Source organism: Lasioglossum baleicum, unplaced genomic scaffold (assembly GCF_051020765.1).
Source record: "Lasioglossum baleicum unplaced genomic scaffold, iyLasBale1 scaffold0086, whole genome shotgun sequence".
NCBI lineage: Eukaryota > Metazoa > Arthropoda > Insecta > Hymenoptera > Halictidae > Lasioglossum > Lasioglossum baleicum.
Window position 1 is genome coordinate 487,904 of NW_027469146.1, and position 23,972 is coordinate 511,875.

The 23,972-nt window shown below is 46.5% G+C and overlaps 3 protein-coding genes across 3 annotated transcripts; all 3 read right to left on the bottom strand.

Moving 5' to 3' along the window:
* Window positions 1–347: 347 nt before the first annotated feature.
* Window positions 348–9,196, bottom strand: LOC143219868 (uncharacterized). Its single transcript, XM_076445674.1, has 5 exons — window positions 9,041–9,196; window positions 8,850–8,938; window positions 2,048–2,612; window positions 473–1,964; window positions 348–424 (listed from the first exon to the last, which is right to left on the bottom strand). Exons 1-5 carry the CDS (start codon window positions 9,194–9,196, stop codon window positions 348–350), a joined length of 2,379 nt encoding a protein of 792 aa, XP_076301789.1.
* A 3,404-nt stretch (window positions 9,197–12,600) lies between these two features.
* Window positions 12,601–13,149, bottom strand: LOC143219869 (uncharacterized). Its single transcript, XM_076445676.1, has one exon. It carries the CDS (start codon window positions 13,147–13,149, stop codon window positions 12,601–12,603), a length of 549 nt encoding a protein of 182 aa, XP_076301791.1.
* Window positions 13,150–22,560: 9,411 nt separating this feature from the next.
* On the bottom strand, window positions 22,561–23,400 carry LOC143219870 (uncharacterized). The gene has a single exon (XM_076445677.1). It carries the CDS (start codon window positions 23,398–23,400, stop codon window positions 22,627–22,629), a length of 774 nt encoding a protein of 257 aa, XP_076301792.1. The 3' UTR covers window positions 22,561–22,626.
* Window positions 23,401–23,972: the final 572 nt, after the last annotated feature.

Genomic DNA, 23,972 nt, shown 5'->3' on the forward strand with positions numbered 1-23,972 from the left:
TTCCTCCTAAGCAAGCCGTCGTAGACCAAGTTCCAATACAAGGGACCTAAAACAGAACCCTGCGGAACCCCCCTCCGCATTACCATCCTAACCTGCCCTTCCGTTGACTGATACGTGACTACCCTGCCCCTGAAGTAGTCCTCCGTTAGCCTTATCAAGTATTCTGGCATTTTCCTTTCCCTCAGTTCTTCGTATATTTTCTTCCAGCTTAAGGTGTTAAAAGCGTTCCTTACATCGAGTGCTGCAACTGCTGCATACCTGAAGTGCTTCGTAGCCTGCTCCATTTTTTTCTTCAGGTAGTCCATTGCATGTGTTGTGGATTTGCCTTTGCAGAAGCCATACTGTTCTTACCTAAAGGGGTTGGGGCCCAGAAATTCCAGCATTCTATCCTTGAGGACATACTCCAGGAGCTTGGCGGCTGCATCTATAATGCAAATAGGACGGTAAGCTGAGGGAGTAGCAGGGTCCTTACCTTGCTTTCGAAGGAGTATTGTTCTGGCACTCTTCCATTGATCTGGAATAATGCTGTACTTCAAGATCCCGTTGAACATGGCCACGAAGAAGTCTGGTCTCAGGGTGATCATTGCCTTGATAGCCTCAGGTGGCATTCCGTCCGGACCTGCTGCTTTTCCCGTCTTCAGGGCTTTCCCTGCCTTCAGAATTTCCGCAATCGAGACCCTTTGATAGTGCTCTTCCGGTCCTCCGTTTTCACTGCCTACGCCGAGCCTCTGTGGTGGTTCTGTACTAGAGCTGGAGCCTTCGTCTAGAATTTCCTGCGGAAATAAAGAGGTCAAAATCGAGTCAGCCATACTCTCCGATAGGGCTGGCGGCGGTAGAGTGCCTTTCACCCTCCTTATAACCGCTTTATACGGTCTTCCCCGCACATCATTGTCGATGGCGTCACACATGTCAGACCAGCTCTTTTCTTTTGCCTTGTAAATTAATTTGTTTAGCTCTCTCTTTCTGAGCTTATATAGGTCCTGCAGGGCTTCCGCCTCGTCCAATTCCTTTTTCTTATTGGCCCTCTGACAAAGTCTCCTTAGATTCTGTGCACTGTTCTTGGCTTCTTCTATTTCCTTCGTCCACCATGGGTTTGCCCTTTTCGATCTTTTGGCCGTTGTCTTCTCCAACGCTTCGTCGCAGATTTCCGGTAACTTCCGAACCATTTTTCCTACTCGTTCCGGGTCCCAGCAATCTGATCCAGATCGCCCGTCATGCTCCAGATGTCTGTCGAGCACACTTCTAAGATTCAGGATGCCCTGCGGTGTGACCTTCCATTTGCATGGTCTCTCCTCCTCGGGGCACCTTATCTCGTCCGTCTCGAGCTCGGTGTAGATATACCTGTGATCGGAAGCCGATTCGTTAGTTAAGACTTTGCATACGAATTTTTCACCCTTTTGCAAGTCCGGCGATGTAGCCATAAGATCGATATTGGACGATGCACCTCTCCTTTCGAACGTAGGCCCCCCCATCGGAGTGACCGGATGAATGTTCAGGCCTAACAACATCTCGAGGGTCAGGGTTCCCTTCGAGCTTTGTGCCGTGGAGCCCCATGCCGGTGACTTTGCATTAAAGTCTCCACCCACGATCACCTTTCTTCCCTCCTTTTTTTCCTTTAAGATAACTCTTTCTAATTTTTCCAATTTCTCCGCATATCTCTCGGGGGACGTGTTCGGGGAAAGATATACACTAAAAATTGAGACTTGCCCCACCCTGATTAGAACAAAGTCCTCTTCAAGTATATCCCCATCTTCCTGGTTTTTTAGACCTCTCGAACCCGTTACCCAGATAGCCGCGTTGTTTGCGTCCTTGGAGTAAATCCAGTTACGCGGGTTTCGTAGCGGTTCCGAGATTAGGACGACATCCACCCCTAATTCGAGCGCCGTCTGGTGCATCAGATTATGCGCCAGCCTGGCATGATTCAGGTTAATCTGCAAAATCTTTAAATTGAACTTTGCTCCTTTCTACCGCTCATAAGCGCCATATGCTTTTTGAATTGCGGGCAATTCACTGCACCCGCAACATGACATGCATCCTCTGGCCGAACCCCTTGCTTAACACAAAGGATGCATTTTCTTTCATTTTGACACTCATTAATCGAGTGCCCTTCCGAGCCGCATCTTCTGCAATGATTGGTCGAGTTCTTCTCCGGGCAGGTGTACGTCATGTGCCCAAAATCATGGCATTTGAAACACCTGATTACATTCGTCGCTATTTTGACCCTACATGATGTATAGCCTATCCTAATTTTTTTGTCTTCCAGAAGCTTCTCACCGATTGCAGCCGGCAGAGCAACTATTATCGTGCTCGTTCCCCCGAACCCGAATCTCTTACTCCTGATTTCCACTTCTTCTTTCTCTATTTGGAGTTTCGCGGCTAATTCCTCCCTTAGCTCTTCTTTTTCAAGGGTCGGGTCGATATCCTTGATCTCGTAAGTTACTCTATTAACCAGTCTCCTAGTCTGTTGTGAATCTCCTAGGGAGTCCTTAACGATTTTCTCAAAGTCGCTACTTTTCGTGTCCTTGCGCAGCTCAATCAGAAGGTCCCCCCCTCTGGACTTCCTTACCGTCTCTATCCCAGCCATTTTATCCCCCGCGTTATTTTTCAAAACCCTGAAAAGATCAGCGAAAGTTCTACCCTCCGTTGTTTTGACCAAGATGGCCTCTGACCTTGGCGGGGGTGGAGTTTGCCTTCTTCTAACTTCCCTAGCTTTTTTTCTAATTCTAATTTCCTTTTTTTCTCTTCTTGTTCTACTCCTGGCCGTGGTTCCTCCATTCCATCTGGTGGCGGCGGAGCGGGCGATCGTATACCGGATCGCCTGCGAATCCCGCCGCCCCCCTGGGGAGGAGCTGACGGCCGCGGAGGAGGAGCAGTTCGAAGTGCGGAGACGCCAGGCCCGTGCGGACGTGTTCGAGCGATGGAGACGCCTGCTTGCGTCCTCGACGCGTCCGACAGTTCGGGCCCTCCTGCCCATGTTCGATACATGGTGCGGGAGGCGAGTGGGGTTGACCTTCCGCCTCACGCAGGTGCTCACCGGACACGGCTGTTTCGGTGAGTATCTGGTAAGGATGGGGCGGGAGCCAGCGGCGCAGTGCCACCACTGCGGCGAGGAGGTGGACACGGCGCAACATACACTCGAGGAGTGCCCGGCTTGGGCCGGACCGCGCCGTGTCCTCAGAGCCGCGGTGGAAGGCTGGGACCTCTCGCTCCCGGTCGTGTTCGACCACTTGACCGGGAGCCAGAGGTCGTGGAAAGGGGTCGCCTCCTTCTGCGAGACAGTAATGTCCCAGAAGGAGGAGGCCGAGCGGGCCCGGGAAAGAGACCCGGGCTCCGCGAGGAGGAGGATGGCGCGGGGACGTCCCCCGCGCCGTCGTGCGACGTCCGCCCCCTCAGGGAGAGGTGGGAGGGCGTCGGGGTCAGTTGTAGCGGCGCGGGGGACGTCTCCCCGCGACGCAGCGGGTCCCCCGAGTGGGGGGACGGGGACTGGGGGGAGGGCGCGGGGAGTGTTCCCCTCCCCGCGTCAACTTATGCCTCCCCCTCCCGGGGGGGCTGGGGTTCCGTTAGCGGTGCGGGGTGTTCGCGCCCCGCGCCGTCGTGTGCCCCCGCGTATGGGAGCGGTGGATGGAGGGGCCGGGGGCGTGAGCTGACCCCGGTCCCCGGGGGGGAGTAAATCTCCCCCCGAGTTGGCCCGGCACCCCGAGACGATAGTGGAGGGGTGCCGGCCACCCCCCGGACGCTAGTTCCGGGGGAGGGCGCGTGGGGGGTGGGGTGGGGAGGGTCGGGGCGTCCGGAATCGCCTCCGACGACCCTTTCTTACCGGTGTCGGCGCCTTCCTGCCTTGGCCGGGCGAGGACCCTCGGGTCCACCGCTCGAGCAGGGCAGAAAGGCTCCGGCAGCTGTGGGTGGACCGAGCTGGGGCTCGGGAAGCCTAATCCGAAGGCTCCAGGGATGGGGACACCGGGCAGGACCCTCCGCCCGGGGTCCTGTTAGAGCAGGCATCGGGGGAGCTAACTCCTCCGCTCGGGACGCATGTGAGCTGGGAAGTGTCCTGTTGAATACTCGCGTGATCCAGGCACTTCCCATGTAGTGGGTAATGGTTTTAGTGGGTACTCTGGGGGAGGGGATCGGCGAGTCTTGTTGGCTCGGCGACCCCCTACTCGAGGGAGCCCCACATAACCCCGGCTCCCACCCAGGGGGGTCGGGGTATGCGTAACGCATTTCCACACGATAAAAAAAGAAAGAAAAAAAGGAATGCATCCTCTCACGCGTGTTTTCACTGACCTAACCTCAGGAATGCATCCTCTCACGCGTGTTTTCACTGACCTAACCTCAGGAATGCATCCTCTGACGCGTGTTTTCGCTGACCTAACCTCAGGAATGCATCCTCTCACGCGTGTTTTCACTCGACTAACCCGCGGAATGCATCCTCTCGCACGTGTTTTCACTCGACTAACCCGCGGAATGCATCCTCTCGCACGTGTTTTCACTCTACTAACCCGCGGAATGCATCCTCTCGCACGTGTTTTCACTCGACTAACCCGCGGAATGCATCTTCTAACACGTGTTTTGACTAACATAACCGTTACTTTGATCCTAGCCATGAGGCTGAGAAGCTTGTTTTTGGGATGCGCATGCGCAGGTTTTTTGGGATGCGCATGGCTAGTCGAGCAAAAACACGTGCGAGAGAATGCATCCCGCAGGCTAGTCGAGCGAAAACACGTGCGAGAGGATGCATCCCGCAGGCTAGTCGAGTAAAAACACGTGCGAGAGGATGCATCCCGTAGGCTAGTCGAGTAATAACACGTGCGAGAGGATGCATCCCGCAGGCTAGTCGAGTAAAAACACGTGCGAGTGGATGCATCCTGCAGGCTAGTCGAGTAAAAACACGTGCGAGAGGATGCATCCCGCAGGCTAGTGGAGTAAAAACACGTGCGAGAGGATGCATCCCGCAGGCTAGTCGAGTAAAAACACGTGCGAGAGGATGCATCCTGCAGGCTAGTCGAGTAAAAACACGTGCGAGAGGATGCATCCCGCAGGCTAGTCGAGTAAAAACACGTGCGAGAGGATGCACCCCGCAGGCTAGTCGAGTAAAAACACGTGCAAGAGGATGCACCCCGCAGGCTAGTCGAGTAAAAACACGTGCGAGAGGATGCATCCCGCAGGCTACTCGAGTAAAAACACGTGCGAGAGGATGCATCCCGCAGGCTAGTCGAGTAAAAGCACGTGCGAGAGGATACATCCCGCAGGCTAGTCGAGTAAAAACACTTGCGAGAGGATGCATCCCACAGGCTAGTCGAGTAAAAACACGTGCGGGAGGATGCATCCCGCAGGCTAGTCGAGTAAAAACACGTGCGAGAGGATGCATCCCGCAGGCTAGTCGAGTAAAAACACGTGCGAGAGGATGCATCCCGCAGGCTAGTCGAGTAAAAACACTTGCGAGAGGATGCATCCCGCAGGCTAGTCGAGTAAAAACACGTGCGGGAGAATGCATCCCGCAGGCTAGTCGAGTAAAAACACGTGCGAGAGGATGCACCCGCAGGCTAGTCGAGTAAAAACACGAGCGAGAGGATGCATCCCGCAGGCTAGTCGAGCAAAAACACGTGCGAGAGGATGCAATCCCGCAGGCTAGTCGAGTAAAAACACGTTTGAGAGGATGCATCCCGCAGGCTAGTCGAGTAAAAACACGTGCGAGAGGATGCATCCCGTAGGCTAGTCAAGTAATAACACGTGCGAGAGGATGCATCCCGCAGGCTAGTCGAGTAAAAACACGTGCGAGTGGATGCATCCTGCAGGCTAGTCGAGTAAAAACACGTGCGAGAGGATGCATCCCGCAGGCTAGTCGAGTAAAAACACGTGCGAGAGGATGCATCCCGCAGGCTAGTCGAGTAAAAACACGTGCGAGAGGATGCATCCTGCAGGCTAGTCGAGTAAAAACACGTGCGAGAGGATGCATTCCGCAGGCTACTCGAGTAAAAACACGTGCGAGAGGATGCATCCCGCAGGCTAGTCGAGTAAAAGCACGTGCGAGAGGATACATCCCGCAGGCTAGTCGAGTAAAAACACGTGCGAGAGGATGCATCCCGCAGGCTAGTCGAGTAAAAACACGTGCGAGAGGATGCATCCCGCGGGCTAGTCGAGTAAAATCACGTGCGAGAGGATGCATCCCTCAGGCTAGACGAGTAAAAACACGTGCGAGAGGATGCATCCCGCAGGCTAGTCGAGTAGAAACACGTTTGAGAGGATGCATCCCGCAGGCTAGTCGAGTAAAAACACGTGCGAGAGGATGCATCCCGCAGGCTACTCGAGTAAAAACACGTGCGAGAGGATGCATCCCGCAGGCTAGTCGAGTAAAAACACGTGCGAGAGGATACATCCCGCAGGCTAGTCGAGTAAAAACACTTGCGAGAGGATGCATCCCGCAGGCTAGTCGAGTAAAAACACGTGCGGGAGGATGCATCCCGCAGGCTAGTCGAGCAAAAACACGTGCGAGAGGATGCATCCCGCAGGCTAGTCGAGTAAAAACACGTGCGAGAGGATGCATCCCGCAGGCTACTCGAGTAAAAACACGTGCGAGAGGATGCATCCCGCAGGCTAGTCGAGTAAAAACACGTGCGAGAGGATACATCCCGCAGGCTAGTCGAGTAAAAACACTTGCGAGAGGATGCATCCCGCAGGCTAGTCGAGTAAAAACACGTGCGGGAGGATGCATCCCGCAGGCTAGTCGAGTAAAAACACGTGCGACAGGATGCACCCGCAGGCTAGTCGAGTAAAAACACGTGCGAGAGGATGCATCCCGCAGGCTAGTCGAGCAAAAACACGTGCGAGAGGATGCAATCCCGCAGGATAGTCAAGTAAAAACACGTTTGAGAGGATGCATCCCGCAGGCTAGTCGAGTAAAAACACGTGCGAGAGGATGCATCCCGCAGGCTAGTCGAGTAAAAACACGTGCGAGAGGATGCATCCCGCAGGCTAGTCGAGCAAAAACACGTGCGAGAGGATGCATCCCGCAGGCTAGTCGTGTAAAAACACGTGCCAGAGGATGCATCCCGCAGGCTAGTCGAGTAAAAACACGTGCGAGTGGATGCATCCCGCAGGCTAGTCGAGTAAAAACACGTGCGAGAGGATGCATCCCGCAGGCTAGTCGAGTAAAAACACGTGCGAGAGGTTGTATCCCGCAGGCTAGTCGAGTAAAAACACGTGCGAGATGATGCACCCCGCAGGCTAGTCGAGTAAAAACACGTGCGAGAGGATGCATCCCGCAGGCTAGTCGAGTAAAAACACGTGCGAGATGATGCACCCCGCAGGCTAGTCGAGTAAAAACACGTGCGACAGGATGCATGCCGCAGGCTAGTCGAGTAAAAACACGTGCGAGAGGATGCATCCCGCAGGCTAGTCGAGTGAAAAACACGTGCGAGAGGATGCGTCCCGCAGGCTAGTCGAGTAAAAACACGTGCGAGAGGATGCATCCCGCAGGCTAGTCGAGTAAAAACACGTGCGAGAGGATGCACCCCGCAGGCTAGTCGAGTAAAAACACGTGCGAGAGGATGCATCCCGCAGGCTAGTCGAGTAAAAACACGTGCGAGAGGATGCATCCCGCAGGCTAGTCGAGTAAAAACACGTGCGAGAGGATGCATCCCGCAGGCTAGTCGAGCAAAAACACGTGCGAGAGGATGCATCCCGCAGGCTAGTCGAGCAAAAACACGTGCGAGAGGATGCATCCCGCAGGCTACTCGAGTAAAAACAAGTGCGAGAGGATGCATCCCGCAGGCTAGTCGAGTAAAAACACGTGCGAGAGGATACATCCCGCAGGCTACTCGAGTAAAAACACGTGCGAGAGGATGCATCCCGCAGGCGAGTCGAGTAAAAACACGTGCGAGAGGATGCATCCCGCAGGCTAGTCGAGTAAAAACACGTGCGAGAGGATACATCCCGCAGGCTAGTCGAGTAAAAACACGTGCGAGAGGATGCATCCCGCAGGCGAGTCGAGTAAAAACACGTGCGAGAGGATGCATCCCGCAGGCTAGTCGAGTAAAAACACGTGCGAGAGGATACATCCCGCAGGCTAGTCGAGTAAAAACAAGTGCGAGAGGATGCATCCCGCAGGCTAGTCGAGTGAAGAACACATGAGTAGTGTACCTATGGGGATTCTAACTCAGGAAGTGAATTTCCGTTATCGTGAAATAGCGTTCGGCTCTGGCGCGTGGCGCCATCTTGATTTCTTGCGGTTTTCCTTATCATTATCATTTCCTTTCCGACGCGCCTTGCGGTTTTCCTTATCATTTCCGGTGCCGTCTTTGTTTCCTTATCTTTTTCCGCGTTTTATTATTCTGTAAATATTATGTAGGTCAATCTTTTGGGTGGGGGAACTTAGTTGCAATATTATGTGAAGCAATTTCCTTATCATGTTCGGTGAGGATTATATCATGTCTTTACGGGAAAGAGAGAGAGACTTTTATTTCTCTTAGGAGCATATGAATTTCCGTTGTCGTGAAATAGCGTTCGGCTCTGGCGCCATCTTGATTTCTTGCGGTTTTCCTTATCATTATCATTTCCTTATGATTTCCGACGCGCCTTGCGGTTTTCCTTATCATTTCCGGTGTCGGCGCGTGCCGTCTTTGTTTCCTTATCTTTTTCCGCGTTTTATTATTCTATCTTTTTCCGCGTTTTATTATTCTGTAAATATTATGTAGGTCAATCTTTTGGGTGGGGAACACATTAGTATTCTTCATTAAATTTTTTCCGCGTTTTATTATTCTGTAAATATTATGTTGGTCAATCTTTTGAGTGGGGAGGGGGGAACACGTTAGTATTCTTCATTAAATTTTTCCATGAAATAGCGTGTCATCGACCTTGTTATTTCATGCGTGGTTATCATTATCTTTTGGGTGGGGATCATGTCCGAACACGTTTCGCATCCTGTCTTGCAAGGCATTGTTATCTGTAAGACCACACGTATTTTTAAAGATTTTTTAAGTTGTAATATTATGTGGAACGATTTCCTTATCTATCACGTTTCCGTATTTTTTCAGTGGGGATTTACATTCTGCGCGATCGGGTTATCTGTAGGACCACATCCTTTGTATTTCAAGCTGTTTAAATATTGCGTGAAATAATGGGATGTGTAAAGAATGATGCGGTTCGCTAACGTGCCATCGTTGCAGGCGTTCGCTGCGACGAAGTTATTTGAATTCGGCATTCATACCGTTTTGCATCAGAATATTCTTGAACAATATTTTCGCGTTCTTTCGTGCAAGATTTACTGTGTTTTTCGTGAAAGATCGGTCATTGTCCCGTACGTGGCGGTTTCCATGTTTAGTCCGTTGGACTTGTTGAACGAAGTGCAGAAGGGGCGTATTGATATTTTAAACGTGTTTGTGTTTTTAAAACCTGAAGGACAGTTGGTGAGACATTTGAATATTGTGGTGCTTCGATACCGTAGAAATTTCCTTATGATTTCCGACGCGCCTTGCGGTTTTCCTTATCATTTCCGGTGTCGGCGCGTGCCGTCTTTGTTTCCTTATCTTTTTCCGCGTTTTATTATTCTGTAAATATTATGTAGGTCAATCTTTTGGGTGGGGGAACACATCGTGTCTTGCAAGGATCGATTGATGGGGTCATCGTCCTTGTGGTTTTCCTTATCTTTTCCGGACCTAATTAGTTGCAATATTATGTGAAGCAATTTCCTTATCATGTTCGGTGAGGATTATATCATGTCTTTACGGGAAAGAGAGAGAGAGACTTTTATTTCTCTTAGGAGCATATGATTGTAGAAGAGGTATTTCTATTGTGAGAATAATAAAGCCGGGGGAACCACCCTGGTCCAGAATTGGTATAGACTTTTTTTCTCTTAGGAGTATATGATTGTAGAAGAGGTATCCTCTGATTATTTTCTACCAAGTTAAAAACTGTAAGAGAGAGATTCGATGCAATTATAGCTCTGTTTTATCAAAAACAGAGAGAGGTTTTATTGTAGCGATCTCTCTTATGGTTTTACTTCCGCATTTAATCTTGCGTTTTTAATTATGCTTAAAATCTAAACCGCTGTTTTGTGCAGCTGCAAGACGTAATTATCACGCTGTTTCATAAAACAGTGAGAGAGGTCCTATTGTAACGATCTTTCTCTTATGGTTTTGCATTTCCTTCCTCATTTAATCTCGCGTTTTCTACCGGTGTTTAAAAGGAGGCGACGGTCAAATGCATTTTCAGTTTGCAATCATGTTGAGTATAATGGTGCCAGGAGAGCCACGTTTCGTGGTCGTTGACAAAAATCTGTCATTAAACGAGCTGTTGAGCGTGCTGGTAAGTATCGTGTGTTCATCACTGTGTTATCGTGAAATATATTTTTTCAAACAAAATTTACACTGTACGTTTATCTTACAGACATTTGATACAAACTACGAACGGTGCATGTTTATTCGCGGTTGGCGATTAAATATGCGTCGCTGTCGCGAGGAGGTGGAGGAGTGGGATGGGGAGTTCGTTACATCAATTGCAACGTTATTTGAGTGGCAAGTATTATTTATTTTTTTACAATACAAGATTAAATATTAAAAATAATGTTTTTTTCTTTCAGTGGTCCGGACTGCTAGTTTGCTGCTACATTTCTCTCAAAAATCTGTGCATACGTGGTTTCTGGGTGTCTTCCTAAATAAATATTTTTTTAATTTATAAAAACATTTCTTAATTAATTTTCTTTTAAAAAATTTTTTTTTTTACCTGGTATCCGCACACGTCTATCCCTCTCGGTTGTGGCGTTATTGCGCTAGGGTTAGCTCCGATCGGTACGTTACCACAGTTCGCCCCGTGAACGTATCCGCAGCATCTGGACCAGATGCGGTGCTCATTCATGGGAACGTTGCCATCTTTCCATCGATGCAGCATTATACCACATTCGAAGCATTTGACGAGATCTTCGTCGCACAAGGAGAAAAATCCTGCGGCTGCGAGGTCTTCAGGTTTGACGATGTGTGAATAACGCCATGAACGGAAAGTTTGGAGTCTGTCGCGCTCGAGACGCAAATCAGGTGTGGTGTCCGGTATCTCAATCATTTTTTTTTTTTTAAAAAACGCTGGGTGAAAGAAGTGAGTTACGTTTTTTTATATAATTGTTTAGCCATGCTCGAAATGTTTGCACTTCGCGCAGACAGCAATGGTACGGTTTTGAAGAGCGTTTTGTCCAACAGTGAAGTTTACACGGTACGTGAGCAGTTCGGTACATGGGATCGTGGACTAATACATCGTATTTTGGACATCCTAAATTTTCCAAATTTATCGAGTTTATTTCTAATTTTCGAAGGATGTCTCTCTCGAAACACCCACCTTTGTACGCTACGACGGGATTCGCGTGATCGCGCACAAAATTGCGTATAACATCGAACACGTCGTTCTGTTGATATTTTTCATAGCCGAAATCGATAAATGGAATCCCGTGTACAAAATTGCTTACGTACCGTGCCGACTTTTTGTCAGCATCTGATAAACGATGAAAGTTTATTCCCAAACGAAATTCAGCGAGTTCGAACGAGCCGTCGTAAACATTGATAATGGCTAATTCTTTGCATAAAAATTTTCTCTCGACAATGAATCCATCCATGTCAATGATTTGGGTGATTTGAGCCATCTAAATAAAAAATGTTTTCTAACCAATGATTGATTTCTGTATAAAATAAAAATTGTACTTACCGTGAAATGGAGCGAAGATCACACGTTCGCTGAATAACGACGACTGTGGGAGAGAGTCATCTATAGTATATATAATACCCCCACCACTATACTTATCGGTGTGAAAATAAATATGGAGGAGATTTTTTGTTTATTCGATTAATAAAAAGATGTTTTTCCATTGTTTATTTATTAAAAGATTCATTTTCACATTTATTCGATTAAAATATTGTTAACGGTAGTTTAAATAATTTTTCGCACAATGTTCGTCAATGGATTGTACTCCACGATGCAGTCGTGTATCATCAAGCAGTATGCGGTTGTCGAGGGGGCAATGTTGGCTCGACATTCGAATTCGATTCGCACGTCGATCGTGGCATTTTTCAGCGCTTCGTTTTGCCGAGAACAATCGAGAACGATGAATGGACCGTATTTCAGGAAATCTGTGACGTTGAGTAGCGCCTCGCCGTTTCCATAGTATGATTCTTGGAATTTTGTATACATATCGTAGAGCAGCGCGTATTTGTCTTTTTCGAAATCAACATTTAGATCATCGTACGGATAGGTTTCCGAATTCAAGTAGAGCCGAATATTGGCTAATGCGCAATGATCGAAATGCGTAGCTGTTTTCGTTAAATTATTCTTTCGCGCGGTTTGTAAAGCGAATATCACGTATCGCGGTTTTTCCATTTGCGGAGCTGTTTTTATGGCCCATGTGTGCTTCGTAGTCGCCTGGAGCAGAGGATACTCGTACAGTTCCCATGATCGAAAGCTCATATCGATCGGCTTGTCGTTGCCCAGAATACGTAACATCGACAGCTTATTTATTTCATCCAACGTGACGTGTGGCATTCGCCATTGAATTTTGTATAGATCCAGAACGGGTTTCGCATTTTCGGAAGAACTGTACAACGCGTTTGTGTTGGTACGCGAGCGAATTTAAATCAATTCGTGGCGGGCGTTTATTACAACGCGTTTGTAGTCTTCGCAGAAGCCCAATAACATGCTCATAGGTATGCAAAAGTTGAAGTTTATCGCCGCTGTGGTTGTCGCGGTTTTCCTCTGCGCCTCGGTGTTATGCGTCCAGCCCGCGTTGGATAACGCGCTGCTTCTCGTCGTGGACAGGCTCACGTAGTTCTTCAGAGTCGTTGTAGTACCAGGATTTCTGGACCGATCGATTTCAACGCCGTTCAATTCGTAGCGTATTTCCTCGAACATAAACGCAACGGCATTGTTATCGAGAGCCGCCGATTCGATTGTTGATCCCGCTGGTAATTCAAGTTTCCCAGGCAAACTAAGTTTTCCCTCGACGTATAGGAAGCTTCTGCACGGGAGCGTGTACAAGTCTTGCTGTTGAATTGGTATGCGTATCTCATCGTTGTTTTCAAACGTTGTGTTGGCATATGGATTGTATGTGTGCAGCTCGATCTTCGTTATTCGATTGTCGAAGATCGGCGCTTCGGAGATGCTCAAAATGTCCTCGAACATGGTGAAAAAACACTTTTTTCCTCTTTCACTTGTTTTTAACAACGAATCCCAAAGATTTCAGATACTCTGCGTTTCTCGCGGTCAGTTTTTTACACTCGTTTGGTTTCTTATGAATTGATGTGTTCTTCTTCAAGGTCGTATTGTTATGAATTAACATTGCTTCGTCGCATGTGTAGTCGTACCGTGATTTCTTCACCGCGAAAATCGATCAAACGTCCGGCTTGGTCCACGATGCGAATCGTTAAATCATCGATTGCTCGCACAACGATTGGAAGGTAAATGACTCGCGTGGGCGTTTCGGATAATTTATACCCCGGCGGTACCTTGGGCGCGAACTCATGTATCGTGTGAACGAGTTTGCCGTTGTCGTACGATCCGGTGGTTACGTTACATTCTACTCGAATGATGTTCACGTTAATGATATTCACAGGCGCGTTCGATGCGTGCCACGTGTTCGGCGATAAAACGCGGTTCGCGGAAAATCCCAGAATGGACCCCACCTTGTGAGGCTTCGCAAAGTTTATCCGAAACTTGCTGATAATTTCGCTTTTCATGGTGTTGTTGTTAGCCTGCAGGACCAGCGGATATTCATTATCGGCATCTTTGAGAGGATATCGCGTGCGTATTTCATGCCTCAAGTACGCGTTTATCGCTTCCAATTCGTACGAGCCGTCGGGGATGATGATCTCTTCGTCTCTGTCGCCGAAGTAGCATAGATTGTTACCGATGCTAGCGCTGATGTTCGGTATCGTGTAATAAGTTTGCAAATCGAGCAATCCCAGCTCGTATTCGTCGTTGTCCAGATTTATAGGTGGAAAGTGCTGAGACGACAGAATGCTGCTTCTTCCCGACAACGTGAACGTGAATGACCTTTGCATCTTTACGACTCGCGGAGAAATTTCACACACAGTTGTCCGCACACGCTTTCGTCGTAGTTTTGAAAACGTCTGTGATTATACGAGATTGTCGCGTTCGCATCAAAGTAGCGAATCAACTCGACCGGCGGGCGAAGATTCCCAAAACTATCGAAGTATTTGACACGCGAGCCGTGTTTTATGTATGCAACCCAGTGCGTTCCGGGTCCGCGACTATTATCTAGATTGACGATACCTCGCTCGTTTACCCATGCGCGTTCCGGCAAATTGTCACGCATAAAAACCCCGCGAAAATGTGGTAATCTTTCACACGCTGTCGTCAATTCGACGTCCGTCGTCGTGTTGTCTTTCTTTTTTTTTTTTTCTCTTAACCTTCCTCAAGCCTTCTCCACGCGTATACGGCGCGAGACGTAACCCGCGACCCTCCATGGTGCGATTGTGTCGCTCGGCTTCTTGCAATTGTTTCTTCGCGGCTTTCGCGGCGTTTATAGCTTTTACTACTCCCGCGGCGCCGCCCGTCAATGCTCCGATAGCCGACAAAGCGGGCAACAGCAGCGGTAGAAAACCACCGCGTTTGGCGATTGGGAGAATTCGTTTTTTTCGCCTTTTCTCGCGTTTCTTTAGGCCCATGCCTAATTTCGTTTTAGCTTTCATGGCTGCCAACACAGCAGCCGCAGACACCTTCTCTCCGAACGAAGCGTCTCCGGACTTTATGCGCTGTAGCGCTCGATCCGCCAAAATATTATCGGCCACGTGACGATCACCCAGATCCTTGTGCAGCGAATACGCTATGTCGTGCTCGCGACAGGCAGCGTCCAACGGATTTATTCCACGGTCCCCACGGGCTAATCGTGCACGCAGTTTCGTACCAGGACCGCAGAATTGATAACTAGGTATATGCAATTCGAACGGTAACGCGTTTACAGCTCTGTTTAAAAGCCCCTTACCGAGGCGCGGCATAAACTGTTTTTAAAAAAGAACACGAATCCTTTTTTCACGGGGGTCGGAGGGGGACTGATACCAACAATGTTCGAGCTCTCGTATAAATACTACCCGCCACCCATCGAATCAATCGAAGCATGCGTTTCGTAAAGCAATCTTTGGATATTCGTGTTCCGACGCATCGCGCGTTCGACGATCACTCCGAGGCGATGCGAAAACATGGATCATTGTTACCCGGTAATGTACGATGTGTGATAAGCGGTCCGTCAGGATGTGGTAAAACGAACGTTATGATTAGCCTGTTGGAGAGCGCGAACGGATTACGATTCGCCAATGTATACGTGTACTCGAAATCGTTGCGTCAGCCAAAATACCAATACTTGAGCAGACTGTTCTCATCCGTGGGGAAGGATGTGGGCTACTTCGCGTTTGCTGACAACGTTGACGTAATGCCTCCCGCAGAAGCACGGCCCGATTCGATATTCATCTTCGACGATGTGGCGTGCGATGAGCAAGATATCATGCGAGAATATTTCGCGATGGGTAGACATTCGCACGTCGATTGCTTTTACCTGGGACAGTCGTATGCGAGAATACCTAAACATTTAATTCGCGACAATGCTAATCTGCTGATTCTGTTTAAACAAGATGCCATGAACCTGCGACACGTTCATCAGGATCATGTAAATACCGATATGCCGTTCGAAACGTTTAGCGCGTTATGCATGAATTGTTGGCGAAAGAGGTATGGATTTCTCGTAATCGATAAAGACAGTCCTGTCAGTCGAGGTCGTTACAGACGCGGATTTAACGAGTTTGTCGTACTGTAACGGACACATTTGCTCGATAAGAGCCGTTGGAGTCACATCTCCGATATGTCATCGAAGAAGAGGAGCTCCGATATGTCGTCGAAGGAGAAGAAGAGGAGTTCCGATATGCCGTCGAAGGAGAAGAAGCTGCGAGCTTCGATCGCGAACGAAATAGCGAAGACCAGCGATACCATACGGAAAAACTATTTAGCGTTGAAAGTTGGGAAAATGGCTACCCAGGAGAATTTGCAAGCAAATTTACAACCGATCGTCGAACCGTTGAAACAGTTAGTTAAAAATACAGCTACCGCCGAACCGAGCGACGACGACAACGTGTTCAACGACATTAAGGAGTCTCCATTGCGAAAAAAAAGAAGATTCTCAGATATTAAGGGAACGCCGTCGTCCATTATGAAAAAAAGAAGAAGAATAAAGAAGAAAAAGAATGACAAAGTCAGTTCGAGAAATATATATGTTGACGACGACGACGACGACGATGACGACGAGCCGATGATGGTACCGCGACAGGAGGAGGAGGATACCTTCCAATCACCGCGCACTCCATCTTTGGAATCTTCTATGCGTAATATTTTTGAAAATCCTGAAATTCATCACGAGGAAAATCAACAGCTATCCGAGAATTTCGGACCTTTGGCGCGCGAATATTTACAAAAATTTTTTACCGGCCCAACGAAAAATTCCGACAACGTGTACGGAGTATATCTGCAGGACGATAAGCTGATGCTGGGAAATTCAACGTTTGAGGTGGCCAACAACGATGATATCATCATTAGAGGGCTACGGTACAGGGGGACTCGCGGTCTTTACGAATTGATATTCAATAAAGTACCCGACGAGCAGGCGTGCACCGAGGATGATAAGAACGCGTACAAAAGAATTCTCGTTATTACACAAGCGCATCGACGCGGGAATCAGATAATGGGAAACAAAGGTTTCAAGTATAGAAAAATTATAAAACCGTTGTTTTCGTCGCCAAGTGGAAGGGGTATTCAGCTTCCAACTTTTATGCGCGTGACCGACCATCCAATCGATTACGTGCATTGGGACGATCCGAACGAACTCGTCGATCGTCTGAGATTGTTGACGGCTTCGAGGAACGCCGGCCATTCGGGGCATAACAACGAAATAATGTCGATAATCGAGGAACTTCGCGAGGCTGGTTTAATTATAAATTAAAGTTTACGAGTTGACGACATGTCAGTCGATAAAATTGTGGCATTGTTGCGGCTGGATAAAATGCGCGTTCGTTTGAATTGCTGCGAAACGAATCAAACGATATCCTCGGGAGGAGAAGACGACGGTGAAAACTGGAACCTGAGATTTCATCATCTGGAGACGAAACTGGACGAGATATATCAACAAATACTACGGATCGAAAAGCAGTTGTACGAGTTGGTGACGGCAGGAAAACCGCAAGGTAGCAAGAGATAAGGTATTTCGCAGGAAACAGCATATCAGGCGGTCGAAGAAGTCTAAAAAAAATGTATGTCAACAAATTTGGTACATCGTTTCGTGAAACGAACAAGCGAAAGTTGGATGTTCCTTTCTATTCGTTACAAAAATATGTACACGATAACGCAATATGTTTGAACAACGCTAATTTGTACGATGCGAATGGAGCTGGGATCGAGCGTGTGGCGTATTCCACCGCAAACGATCACGCGACGACCAAATCGTACGTCGATGACATTGTAAAACGCGGTGACGAATATGTTAAATCAAAGGTGGAAATATACGTGTTGGACAATGTGACGAGACTGGACAAAAAACTGAAAACATCCGAAGGAACGTTGAAGTCCGAGATCATGGAGAAACTGAACAAACAACTAAAAACGTTACGGTCCGAAATCGTGGAGAAACTGAGCAAAGACCTGAAAACATCTAACGAAACGTTGAGGTCCCAGATCGTGCAGAAACTGGGCAAAGACCTGAAAACATCGGAAGAAACATTGAGGTCCGAGATCACGAAGAAACTGGACAAAGACCTGAAAACCTCTAACGAAACGTTTAGGTCAGAAATCACGAAGAAACTGGACAAAGCAGTGAGAGCTCGATTCCATATCTAGGTAGCGAGAACAAGTACTGTGTGGTAAGTCTAGATCAGAGGTTCCCCCTCCCAGGTCTCATTTCAAGATTTCTAAGAAAGTTCTAAAATATAACAATGGCATCTCCCCACCACCACCTCCCTAGAAGGAGCGAGAGAGAGAGAGTGAGAATCATGTCATTGCGTGGTGGCAATTCAAGAAGGAAACGTCGTACTCTCTCTCTATCTCATCACGATGAGCATTAACAAATCATCCTACGAACTTATAAGAAAAGTTATTCGGGACGTTACGTCGAATATCGGCAAGGAAGAACGGAATTTCGATTGCAAGGAAGCGAACAATCCCATCCCGTTCAATAGATTGTTGTTGGATCTTTTAAGCTCGATACGTAAACACGCTGTGATCATGACGGATAAGAAAGACGCGTACTTCGATGCGGAGTTTCTATCTATCCAAAATGTGAAAGCCCCCGCTAAGAAGACTGACGCGGCAACGAAAGGCTACGTGGATGATCTTGTCGCCAGCAGCAAAGCGATGGCTAGCAACAACGAATTTTTCGATGCGAAATCTCAACGTATTAAAAATTTGGGGACACCAACCGACGAGAACGATTCGGCAACGAAACTCTACGTCGATAAGACGATCGATTTGTTGAAAAAAGTGTTTGCAGACGAATTTAATAAGAGCGCCGAGGATATTCACGACACGCGAGACAAGATCGAGCACATCCATGAAATCGTAACGGACAACGAGCTCGCCGATAAATCGATGGTGGCGAAACTGAAAGACATCGAGGAATGCATGCAACAGAATCAAGAAAAGCTGTCGGAGTTTGAAACGAAGATAGAGCATAATTATGGTGGAATTCTCCGTGAAAAATTTATCGAGCTCGAGGACAGGTTGATCGAAGTATTGAAGTACGAGCAGAGGGTGGATCATGAAAAATTGGACGCTGTTGCGAAATTTTCCGATAAACTCAGCGATAGACTTTCAGCCGTGGAACATAAAATCGACAACAAGTTGGAAAGAAGACTATTAAACTTGAAGAATACGCTGCTTGGTAAAATCAGTGATGTGAAGGACACGGTGAACGCGGACAAGTTGAGCCAGGGAAAGTTGATGCTTCTTGAAAACAATGTGGCGGATATGCAACAAAAATTCGCAACTGGCGGTTATGAAACCGGTCAGGAATTGGATAAGAGATTTGAAATGCATAGAGAGAGCATGCACAAGAGATTGGTCGAGCTGACGGGAGAGGGAAATATAACTGGGAAATTTGAAGATTTCAAGAAAAGTTTAAACGAGAAATTCGAAGAAATATATGTGCAAATGCGACGTATCGAGGAGCAGCAACAAGAAATGATACGTGCAGCTTTCGACGAGCTAGATAGTCGAGTGCATCGACGCTTCGAGGACTGGAAAGAATCGATTGAAAAGAGACTAATCGGCGATGAGTAAAGAAAAAGTGAAATTGGTAGAAGAGCTGCACGCCCCGGCGAGACGTTTCTTCCCGCGTAGACGGGTGATCGTGCGAGGATTCGATGATCTTTGGCAAGCTGATATCGTCGAAGTTCAGCAATATGCGCGAGATAATCGGGGACATCGATACATTCTTACGATAATCGATGTGTTTAGCAAATACGCGTGGGCGGTTCCTTTGAAGAGTAAAAATGCGAGCGATGTGTGTAAAGCTTTCGCGTCCGCGTTGAAGAAGGATGGCAGAGCTCCGAACAACTTGCAGACCGACATGGGCAAGGAATTCTACAACGCACAGTTCCAAGAATATCTGAGAAACCACAACATCCGTCATTACTCGACCTTCAGCGCTATGAAAGCTTCCGTCGTAGAACGTTTCAACCGCACGTTGAAGAACAGCATGTGGAAATATTTCTCGTTGAGCGGAAAATATCGTTGGATCGATGCGCTTCCCACGCTGATCGAGGACTACAATAATCGAAAACACCGTACCACCCGTATGCGCCCCGCGGATGTGAACCGTAAAAATGCTGAGCATCTTCTGTCCACCGTGTACAGCAACGTGAAGATTGCCGGTCCCGCCAAATTCAAGGTGGGCGATCGCGTGCGCGTCAGCAAATTCAAAACTCTGTTCGACAAAGGATACACGCCGAACTGGTCGACGGAAATATTTAAGATCATCACGGTGAAACGAACGAATCCTGTCACGTACCTCTTGATCGATTCAAAGGACAATCCTATCGCCGGCGGATTTTATGAACACGAGATACACGCGGCTAAATACCCCGACGTATATTTAATTGAAAAAATATTGCGCAGAAAAGGAAATAAAATATATGTAAAATGGTTAGGGTTGGACGCGTCGCATAATTCGTGGATATCTAAAACTGCTATAGTTTAAAACTTCAAATATGATTTCTACTTTTTTATAAAAGATCTTTTCATGTAATTTTTATTAATAAATAATGTGTAAAACGTATTCTTCAATTTTTTTTCCCCTGACCTGAAAGAGAGAGAGAGAGAGGAAATTCTTATACAATAATAAATTTTTTTTATTTTAACGTATTCTTCAGTAACACTCTTACATTTTTTCAACATTCTTCTTCTTCTTCAGTAACACTCTTATACATTTATTCTATTAAATGATATAAAACTGATCTATTCTTCAGTAACACTCTTACATTTTTTTCAATGATATCAAACTGATCGAACACGATTTTCGTAGGTAACACAGCCTTTCCCTGTATCACTTTAGATCATCTGTTTCATGACTCGAGTTTAATCACGTGATCACAGCATTATTTAATATCCCACAGACACCTTATTTGATATTCATCGACGCGGGATCTGGAGGAATTGTTAGTGAGATTTGTTGAGAATGAGACCTGTTCATAGCACAATTTAATTATGTGATCAGAGAATTGTTTTGATGACAAAATAATGCGGTGATCGCAGAATTAAACTCGAGCCATGTAGAGGTTCGTTCTCGAATCTTAAAAAGCAACTCCTCCAGATCCCACGTCTGTGTATACCAAATAAGGTGTCTGTGGATATCAAATCAAGCGGCGATCACGTGATTAAACTCCTGCCAAAAACAGGTTATCTAAGTGAGACAGAGGAAAGGTAGTGTTTCCTAAGAAGATCGTGTTCGATCAGTTTTACATGTGTGCCTAATCTTCAGTATACATATGCATTCAGTAACACTCTTACATTTTTCAACATTCTTCAGTAACGCCAATTTATTCTATTAAATGATATAAAACTTCATGTACTTCAGTAACACTCTTATTTTGAATAAAATAATGTAAAATCAAAACATCATGTCCAGGATAACAGTCTCGTTCTTTATCTTACCATACATCATCTGTTTCATGACTCAAGTTTAATCACGTGATCACAACGTTAATTGATATGCACAGAGCGGGATATTGAAAGGATTGAAAATAAGATTCGAGAACTGACCTCTAGATGACAGAATTTTAATTATGTGATCACTGCATGGAATTGCTCTTAAGACTCGAGAACTGACCTCTAGATAGCAGAATTTTAATTATGTGATCAGAGAATTGTTTTGATGACAAAATAATACAGTCATAACATAATTAAAATTCTACCATGAACAGGTCAGACCTCGAATCTTAAGAGCAATTTCATGCAGTGATCACAGAATTAAAATTCTGTCATCTAGAGGTCAGTTCTCGAATCTTAAGAGCAATTCCTTCAAAATCCTAGTCTGTGCATATCAAGTAAGGTGGTGATCACGTGATTAAACTCAGGCCAGTAACAGATGATGCAAAAGTATGATAAAGAACGAGACTCTTAACCTGGACGTGATGTTGAATCAGTTTTACATTTTTTCATTTTTTAAAAAAAACTCGCGAAATTAACATCGCTTAGACGCTTCTAGCGCTATAACCTCGGCGCCCAAAGTCACCAGTTCACAATCTATTAGCGAGTTTTGATCGAAAGACCGGCTCTCGACAATTGTTTTGATAAAATTTTCTACTCTAACATTTTTTGAAATAACAACGAAATCGGCAAATTTTGCAGCAACGTCCGGAACGTTGTCTACTAATCCTATATACATACTATCTATACAAAATTCTAAATTGTATATGTTACACATAGTTTTCTCAGTAATATATATATTTATGGTTGAGTTCGCTATTTTAATTAGCTCCCGTCCATTCAGATTAACCATTTCCAAGGTCAAATTATCACCAAGTTTTATGCGCTCCATATTGCTTTGAATAATCGGTTTCGCGCGCAGCAACTCTCTCCATGTTTTAATTGAAAATAGAAGTTCATTTCCACGGCTATCACCGATAGCCAGCTCCGCATAAATGTCCTCTCCGATCCGTATGCCAAGTTCCAAATATTTGAAATAATTCCCAGCTATGGAATATCTTCTACACAAAATCCGTACGGAACGTGATTGGGAACTAGTTGACAAATCGATCGGTTCTGGTTGAGAATATCTACAGCAGATTAATTTTTCAGACATCTTTCTAAATTTCTTTCACATTTTTTTTATATATCTTTTTTTCTACTTACATATCATCTTGGCTTTTCACAGACTCGTCAATTTTTTGACAGATGTCGAGCTGACGACGGTTGAACATCGTTCAAACCCACACTTTTCACCGTCTCACTCTCTCTCACGATGTTAACGTTTTCGTGGCGGTTGCTCGACTATTCGGCCTGACGCTCGGATTGCATTGTTTTATAGAACCATTAATCTACATACCACTTCCTTGCTACAGATAGCGGTCAACAAAGTTTTTTCAATCTCCATCCCAACACTTCCTTTTATGGCAATGAAACGATATTGTAATGTCCCCAAGGAAGTGTAGTGACCAAATTATCACAGATATACCGTTTATCGTCGTACGGACTTAACGCTAATTTCATTTCAGCTATGGAATACACCCGATGCTGTACCGACATTATACGTTTATTGTTAATGCTCTTTTCCGTATGATTATGAAGACACTCGACATAGTCTTCAAAACTTATATCTCTGGCTGTGGCGTTTGTCCTAATGCCTTTGATTTTTTTCGTTTCGCGGCAGGTATCATCGTCGTCGCGCACGCGAGTAGCATACATTTTCGCGCGAAGCCCCACGAACTCAGTCATAATTTTGCCTCCGTTCTCATCCTTCATTAATCCCAGCATCTTTTTGTTCGCGATCGGAACGCCGTACGCGTTGTTCTCGACATAATTACTTGTATCGTATCGATGGATATCACGTTTCATCGTCTCATACACATCGTCGCAAGCGATCTCGTATATCAGACTGTCCGTGTCCGTGTACAAAATCTTACAATTTTGTTGGAAATTGGGATACATGTACTCGTAATGAAAGCTGTACAAATGAGTTTTTGATATATCCAATACGGACATGCCTATGTAGATGGGTTTGTGGAATTTGAGTAACAGCTTGTTTAGCTGTATCGCGACGAAATCCTCCGAAAACACGGTACAACTGTGAAAATTTGGTCTGGCTATCAATTGCTCGACACCGTATCGACCGTCCCATCGGGAAAGCAATTTCACGTTCACGTGATTTCGAACGTTCTCCATTGTTTTTCCAAACACAGCGTTGTTCATTAATTTAATCAAATTTTTAGAAAAATCGTTAGTCGCCTCGGCGCGTAATTTCGTGTTCAAATCGATATAGCCGTGCAACCATCGCGATTGTTGAAACTCTAGAATTCGATAAATTTTCTTCAATTTTAGGTTATGCTTTAAACTTTGCTGTAAATACCGATAGTGCAGAACGTATCGCTCCTTATCGCGAAGCGTTGCCATCAACTTTCTCTGCCGGCTCGAGTCGGCCGCCGTGTCGTGACTCGGACAGAACGGTAGATCCGCGTGAGCATCGTGAATTTCACTAGGATACTCTAAATCAACCTCCAAAATGTATCCTACAGGGCTGTCGATTGGAACGGATTCAACGTTGAAATTCTCTATGTCCTCCACCCATCGAAAGTCTCTGTACGGTAGAGGTTGCGACATAGCCCAACCGTATAAATTGTTAACGTCGAAATACATTAGATAGGTTGACGGTTTGCTGGAGTCATATTTTGGTAAATACTTGTTGTTTGCACACGCATATCTCTGAGAACATTGGCTCAATCCGCCGCGTATTCCTC

Bases quoted from the DNA above. Each gene is read 5' to 3' on its own strand.
- LOC143219870 (XM_076445677.1), bottom strand. From the start codon at position 23,400: ATGGAGAACGTTCGAAATCACGTGAACGTGAAATTGCTTTCCCGATGG.
- LOC143219868 (XM_076445674.1), bottom strand. From the start codon at position 9,196: ATGCCGAATTCAAATAACTTCGTCGCAGCGAACGCCTGCAACGATGGC. The intron at 8,939-9,040 runs GTAAATCCCCAC...GTGGTCTTACAG, and splicing joins ATAACCCGATCGCGCAGAAT to ATAACAATGCCTTGCAAGAC. The intron at 425-472 runs GTAAGGACCCTG...TTTGCATTATAG, and splicing joins AATACTCCTTCGAAAGCAAG to ATGCAGCCGCCAAGCTCCTG.
- LOC143219869 (XM_076445676.1), bottom strand. From the start codon at position 13,149: ATGTTCGAGGACATTTTGAGCATCTCCGAAGCGCCGATCTTCGACAAT.